The following is a 7,561-nucleotide window of genomic DNA, read 5'->3' as shown; positions in this document are numbered from 1 at the left end:
GGCATTCCAAGACTGTAATCTAAGGAAGCCGACTGCGGAGGAGAACCGTCCATAGGCATTCCAAGACTCTCGTCTACGGAAGCCGACTGCCACATCTATCTCCGGAGAAGAAGCTTAACCGCAGCATTACCAGGACTTCCACAGAACTTCCACAGGACTACTGAAGTCATCATCAACATGTAATAAATGACAACTGCTATAATTCATGCTAATATTCAGTACTATTTATACTCAGGGAGTCCTGGTGTGGCGCTATGCGCTGGACCTGCGACGTCCAGCCGTTCAAGCTCACCAGTCACTCCTAGGAAACCTTATACAGGGTCTATGGGTTGGTACCGACTCTATGGCACTTAACAACAACAACATAGTTAATCAGTAGAAGAGCTGGAACTCGCTATTTCTCAGTCCTGTGCTTCTTACGCCACGTCCAGACAAGCCAAAACGCCTGGTCCATCGTATCCACGTTTCACTCAGTGAAACTATATATGTAGTCTCAGTTTCCTTCTGACCAGAGTGAAGTTTTCTGTTCAGTCTAAGCAGCATTTAGCTTTTACGGAGCTTGAGTTTGTAAGCCTGAGTTTATTTTGCCAATGCTAAGTAAGTCGCCAAGCAAGAATGTGCGACCTAAACAAGGTGCCAGGGTAGGAAAAGATGATCTTCAAGACAGCCTACTTCATGGGGTTGAGTTTTTCCATCCATCTCCAAAGTGGGGAGAAGGGGAAGAGATGATGGTGATTGGAGCATGCTAGTCTTCCTCTGAAATGATTTTTTTTCAGTTAGAAAATCCACCAGAATCCTTGCATCCTGGAGAACTCATATTGCCCACACAACTCAGAGCTACAGGGTACAAGCTGACAGGAGTTTGGCCGACTTCGCTTACAGGAAGTGAGGGCACCTCTAAGACTGTGAGCTCTGAGACGCAGGTTGGAGAGGGGGACAGAGTGAGGGTGTCCCATGACAGGGGTCCTAAGGGCCTCTGGGAAGGCCCCAGAACCTCTGCTCATACGACCTACCTCCCTCATCAGGCCAGTGAATCCCTTGCCAGGGCCGCTGGGGCTCAGGGTTTGGATATGATGGAACAGGCTCTGGGCTTTCTGGATTTCTGTCAGGATCTCTTCTATTTCCCGGTTGGTGTAGATCTGACAGGTGGGAAGCAGCAATACAGAAGTCACTTGGCTCCTGGCAGTTCACAAACTTGTGTTCAAGATGGGCCAGAGAGAGTCTGGGAGTGGGTTTGTTCCATGTGTACTATATTGGTCTGCAGTATTTTCAATGTGGAAACATTTCCTAACTTTCAAAATGTAAAGAGGAAAAAGCCTAAATGCCCATCGATAGATGACTGGATAAACAAAATGTGGTTTTGAAACACACATTCAATGAAATATGACTCAGCCATACAGGAAGACTAAGCCCTGATCCATGCTTACAACATGGGGGAGCCTTGAAGCATGTTAGGTGAAATAAGTCAGTCACCAAAGGGCAGAGATTGTATGGAACCTCCTTAACGGGTGAGAGAAACAAGGAGGCCGGAGTCTTTTTAAGGAGCATGAGGACTGTTAAAAGAACCAACAGATCTGTGTTGGAAGAAGTGCAGCCAGAGTGCTCCTTGGAAGCCAGGATGGCCAAACTTCATCTCTCATACTTCAGACATATAATCAGGAGGGTCACTGGAAAAGGATATCATGTTTGGTAAAGTGGAGGGTTGGAGAAAAAGAGGAAGACCCCCCCTCCAACAAGATGGATTATCAAAGTGGCGGCAGCTATGGGCTTAGGCAGAGCAACGATTGTAAGGTTGGCCCACAGCAATCCATTTCCAAATTACTCCACCACTTTTAACAAAAACTCAGTTCCCCATAAGCAACCTATTCATTTTAATCTGATTTTACTGGTAAACTCCACTGCATACAGGGAGGGAGGGCTAAGTATGCTCTATCCTGGTCTAGATCCCCCTGGGCACCACTGTGGAGGCAGACAGGGAGGGGAGGAAAGGGACAAAGTTAGAAAGGCCTACCTCTGTCTCCGGGCTGTAGCAGTGGTAGTAACCCCCAACAGCTTCTGCAAGGTTCTTTAGGACCGCCTGCAGAGATGGTGACAGGACCAGCCCTTATTAAAGCAATCACTGTCAATTCCCTAACTAACTTTCTCTTTGATTCAACCTCCCAACTACCCAGTGTCTCCCATTTGACCAAAGGACGAGCTCGGTGCAGGGAGAGGCAGAGGAGAGGAGGAAGCGGCATGCTCTGGTCTACAACCTAGAACCCTATCCAGGTATGGAGTCCAGTTCAGGGTCCTCAAATCCAAGGGGAACCTTGGGAACCTGGGCACTCACAGGGGGCACCAGATTGTTGCATTTGTACGTGATGCTGTGGGTGATGATGCTCCTTCCCACCATGGATTGCTGCATGTAGTCAGACAGGATTTCTGAGGACTGATTTGGGCTGGGAAGAAGAAAAAGAAGAGAAGGGGGAACACCCCAAGTCAAATCAGTTTGCAGACATTCCAGAGCAAAATACTAATTCTCAGGGGGGCAACTGTCAAATCTGACCACCTGTGTCCGGGCACCTGTGTAAGGTGCTGGGCTGGGTGGACTCAAGCCTAACCTGCCTGGCTTCCCTGTCTCCGGATGCTGCTTCCTCCCCAACATCTGTGGATGGGTGGGCAACTCCTGTCTCAAGGGTGTATGAAGGAGAATCCTGCTTGATGATCTTAAGTCAAACCAGAGTTTGTTTCTCTGATTCCTTCACGCAGCCTGTCACACTTACGAAAGCAGACCTACCAGCTTCCCATGATGATGACCAGAGAATCCAGGCCTTTTATGGTGAAGAGTTTCTTCAGGGCTTGTAGCACATTAGTCCCTCCTTCCGGCTGTAGCTTCTTCACCCAATGCTTGAGTTCCTGGAGGCTGGAAAGGTAATAATGGAAACAGCAGTCGAATCTATAGTCATCTTTGTAGGTGCCAGGCCCAGCACCACTGCCAGTCCATTTAAGCCTAATGATAAATCCTTCAGGTGGGTACCATTAGTCCACTCCTGAGATGAAGACCATCGCCTGTCAGTTTGTCATACTGTGGTGGCTTATATGTTGCTGTGATGCTGTAAACAATGCTATTGGTATTTCAAATCCCAGCAGGATCACTTATGGTGGACAGGTTTCAGACAGAGTTTCGAGACTAAGAGACTAGGAAGAAAGACCTGGCAATCTATGTCTAAAAATCAGCCAATGAAAACTTTATAGATCATGATAGTAATGTAGCCAACTCTCTTGCTTTTGACATATCATCAGGAAGGACCAATTATTAGAGGAGTTGTCATATTTTGGTGGAGTAGAGGACCAGTGAGGGCACGGGATGAATTGGCACACTAGCTGCAGTAAGTGATCTTAAACACACTGGTGATTGTGAAGTTGGCACAGGACTAGCCACCTGCTGCACTCTGTCGTACATGGGGTCACCATCGGTTTGACTGCAGCTGACATCAACAGAGATGAGGACACAGGCTCAGAGTTAGGTGACTTGCCCAAGGCATATAGGTAACTAGTAAAACAGATTTCAGCCTCCATATGAACTTCTAGCCATTTTACGATTTGAGGGTTCCCCACACACAACTCTCCTAGGAGTCAGACTTCAGCCTGGAGCATGGAGCTAATCCCCTAACCTTACGAGGGCTCTAAGGGTAGGCGCTGTGTGGCTAAATACTTCCCCAGTGGATGACGAGAGGGAAAATGACTTAGCGGGTACTTTCTTTGTTCAGTACCTTCCATGGACTGCTGAAAGAGTCCTAGCTTTCCATTTCTTTTTCAGTGTGACATAAAAGAAAACCTCAACTGGCTGCTAATAAGTCTATTATAACTGTCAGGGTTTATGATTTTTAATTAGCAGTTAATTATAACTTTTAAACATTGAGAGACTACACATGGAGAATGATCAAGAAAGTTTTCCCTTAAAGGAAAAGAAATTTCTATTTACTGGTATAAGTAAGAAATTTCTTGCACGCCCCATAAAAACTAGCCCTCAAATAAAGGACTAGTTAAATATATCGTGGTTCATCTATGTAGTGGAATATTATGTAGTCATTAAAAATAATGAGTTATTGCTGTCTCCTATTAAGTTAGCCCTGGACTTAAGGCAACCCCACGCACAAGAGAATAAAAAGCTACCCAAGTGTGTGCCATCTCCATGAACTGTTGTGAACTGGACCATTGTGATCCATCGGGTTCTCACTACATTTCCCAGGACTTTCTTCTGAGTCTATCTTAGTTTGGAAGCTCCCCTAAACCTGTTCGACATCCTAGCAACACATGAGCCTCCGCTAACAGATGGGTGGTGCTGCACATACAGCACACTGGACAGGAATTGAACCTGGGTCCATGGCATGGAAGGCAAGAATTCTACCACTGAGCCACCACTGCTTCCATAATAGGACGGATTCAGTGGCACCAACAATCACAACAGCATACGTAGATGGACAGAGAGTGATATTCAAGATCTATTATTAGGTGAAAAAAACCAAGGTGCCGAATAGCAGTACGTGCTGCTGTTTATGGTGAAATCAAAGAAGACGTGCACACAGCTACAGGTTTCCTCACAAATGCTTCTGGAATCAGATCTGAGACAGTGTTGTTGTTAATCACCTCTGAGAGGTAAGATTGGGAATCTAGGGTCAGAGGGGAACTCACTGGCCATCATTTATCCTTTTGTACTGCTTGGGTAATAATAAAACCACGAGCAGGTATTATTTCCATAATGGTAAACCTATCTTTGGAGTCCCGATGTGGCACTGTAAGATCAGCACTGGACTGCTAACAGCAAGGTCTGTGGTTCAAATCTACCAGCTGCTCCTCGGAAACCCTATACAGGGTCTTTGTGACTCAGAACTCACTTAATGGCACTGAGCAATGACAAAGCTATCTTTGCTAGTTCGCTGAGTAGAAATGGGGTCTCGTAAAGGTTGTTTGGCTTTCATTGTGTGGATTGTTCATGAGGGTGAACATTTTCCCAAACATTGTTGGCTCCCTGTGTTTTCCCTTTTGTGAACTCTTTGCACCCACTTATCTACTAGGATCTTGGGGTTGACACCTTATTCATAGAACAAGGACACTGATACTTAGGAAAGAAAATGAACCAATAAACTCTTGCTGAGGCAGGGCAGGAGGGCAGCCACTCACGTGGAGGTGTTGACTTCCACGGGGTCTGGCCAGAGGGCACTGCAGGTGCTGCTGAAAGAGAGGACATACAGCTTCTCCTTGTGGCTCAGCTGCTCATCAATGAGGCTCTGCCAGGGAAAAGGACACCACGTTCCAAGAACCAGGGCAATGAGGAGGCTGGCTTCCGCTCTCTTGTCTTAACTGCCCCCCCAGGCTTTGGGCATGATCTGTGCTGAAACACTTGACTGGGTTTACAGCCCCAAAATAACATCCATTTCCCACCCTTTGCGCCTCCTAGGGACCAGTGGTGTGTGCATGTTATGTTAGCTGCTCATCCCAGCTTGGCTGTGTGTCTGGTGGGAGTGAGGCCTGGGTCTGCTAAGCAGCCTGACTGCACCGTTGACTGATGATTGGAGTTCTCTCCTGGAGTGAGTCTTAGGGCTGCTGTACCCTGGTACGCAGGGTGTGGGTGTGATGAGACTCTAAGCTGCCTATCTCAGTATTCACTATGGCTGCACCCTTAGAACTGTGGCACCCAGGAAGGAAGGCTAAGAGGTTGGGGCCCGTGGTTTTTCTAGTAGGCATGTGATCTAGGGACGAGCAGTGGAAGTGAAAATGACAGCTGTCTGTCTGAAACTCTCAAGCAGGAGCTGATGAGCAGCCAACAGTAAAGATAACACTTCCTTTTCTTCTTGGCCAGCGGGAAATTTCACCTGCATGTTGCCAACATGAGTCTTGCCTAGGCTAATACGAGGCCTAGTGATGAACTGTTGGAAACTTGGCTTTGTGACCCCATCCTGAAGGGGAACCTGTACTGACAAGGTCCTATTCTCTGACACAGGTTGAGTGAGAGGTCCATGTTGAGCTCTATAAAGGATCCTTGACCAGGCTACTGTGATCCCTGCCCAAAGCTATAGGGATTCCCATATGAAGATAGCCTCTAAAGAAGTTTTTCTCTAGCCAGACTTTGTATTGGGCGCACTACTGCTTGAACTTCTCATCCTGTTGGCAACCCTAGGAGGCTCTCATTCCCATTTTCAGAGGGGATAATTAAGGCACAAGGAGCTCTGATAGCATAGTGGTTATGAATTGGGCTGTGAACCGCTAGGTTAGCAGTTCAAAACTACCAGCTGTTCCGCGGGAGAAAGATGAGGCTTTTTGCTCCTGCAAAGATTTACAGCCTTGGAAACCCTGTACAGGGTTGCTATGAGTCGGAACCAACTCCATGGCACATAACAACTACAACAATTAAGGCATAGAGTGTCTCCTCTAGGGACATGCCAAAGAAAACTAGAATAGATCCTTCCTCTAGAAAAGGTTGGGAAGCCCTGTCTCCAACTGATTCCCAACTCCACCAACTTCTTTCTAGGGAACTGTGAGCTCTTGAATTCTAGCTGGTAGGTAAGGCTGGGAGGAGAACACTAGAAGTTCACACTGCAGCTGAAAATGACTCTGTGGTTGGCTTTCTCACAATTCAACACACATCTTTAACTGTAGGTGCTAATTAAGTGTGAACGGTTCTCTCTAAAACACTCTATTTTACATTTGCTATGACAGAATAACCGAGGCCTTTAGCAAGCTCACTAAGGGGAGGGGAGAGGTGGTTCCAGATGCTTTTCTGTGCTGGAGACTTACCATGAGGTCCTTCTGGAACTCCTCTTTCTGAGGGCCACTGCTGACCGTTGAGGTATCAATGAGGAGGCCGACTCTGGCCCCCTTGATGAGGCCAAATGCCTAAAACCAAACAGAGCATTCTGAAATAATAAACACAAACGTCTTTTGTGCTTCTTCTAACCTTTCACTGCTCATCCCTGAGTGATGCAGATGTGAACATCCTCACCCTGACAAGCAGCAGCACATGGAAGCCCCAGTGTACAGAGGAAAAAGCAAGACCGGAGATCTTGACTTTAGCTCTGGGCATTCTCTGCACCTAATTTGTGCCAGCCTAAGGAGCTCTGATAGCGTAGTGGTTACGAATCAGGCTGCGAATCGCAAGGTCAGCAGTTTGAAACTACCAGATGCTCTGTGGGAGAATGATGAGGCTTTCTGCTCCCGTAAAGATTTACAGGCTCAGAAACCCTGTTCAGGTCGTTATGGGTCGGAACCGACTCAATGGCACTTAACAACAACAAGGAGCTCTGGTAGTGTAGTGGTTACGAATCAGGCTGCTAACCTCAAGGTTGGCAGTTCGAAACTACCAGCCATTCCGTGGGAGAAAGATGAGGCTTTCTGCTCCCATAAAAATTTATAGCCTCAGAAACCCTGTGCAGGGTCACTATGAGTCGGAACCAACTCCACGGCACATAACAACAACAACAACAAAGTCAGTTTGAACCACAAGGTAGGCAGTTCAAGCTCACCAGTTGCTCCTTAAAAACCCTATACAGGGTTGCTATGGATCAGAATGACTCGAAGGCAC

At 47.0% G+C, this 7,561-nt stretch overlaps 1 protein-coding gene across 1 annotated transcript in view; it reads right to left on the bottom strand.

Annotated features, from left to right (window-relative positions):
• VWA3A (von Willebrand factor A domain containing 3A) overlaps window positions 1-7,561 on the bottom strand; it is a 76,287-nt gene that overhangs the window by 50,834 nt on the left and 17,892 nt on the right. Inside the window, exons 6-11 of the mRNA XM_006871993.1 lie at window positions 6,778-6,876; window positions 5,164-5,270; window positions 2,777-2,902; window positions 2,330-2,438; window positions 2,012-2,077; window positions 1,014-1,139 (exon numbers count right to left, since the gene is read on the bottom strand). Coding sequence (XP_006872055.1) covers window positions 1,014-1,139; window positions 2,012-2,077; window positions 2,330-2,438; window positions 2,777-2,902; window positions 5,164-5,270; window positions 6,778-6,876 — 633 coding nt within the window. The remainder of the gene's footprint in view (window positions 1-1,013; window positions 1,140-2,011; window positions 2,078-2,329; window positions 2,439-2,776; window positions 2,903-5,163; window positions 5,271-6,777; window positions 6,877-7,561) is intronic.

Source organism: Chrysochloris asiatica, unplaced genomic scaffold (genome assembly GCF_000296735.1).
Source record: "Chrysochloris asiatica unplaced genomic scaffold, ChrAsi1.0 scaffold00178, whole genome shotgun sequence".
In the NCBI taxonomy this organism is placed as follows: domain Eukaryota; kingdom Metazoa; phylum Chordata; class Mammalia; order Afrosoricida; family Chrysochloridae; genus Chrysochloris; species Chrysochloris asiatica.
Note: the sequence above shows the minus strand (reverse complement) of the source record. Positions and strands in the feature narration are given on the sequence as shown.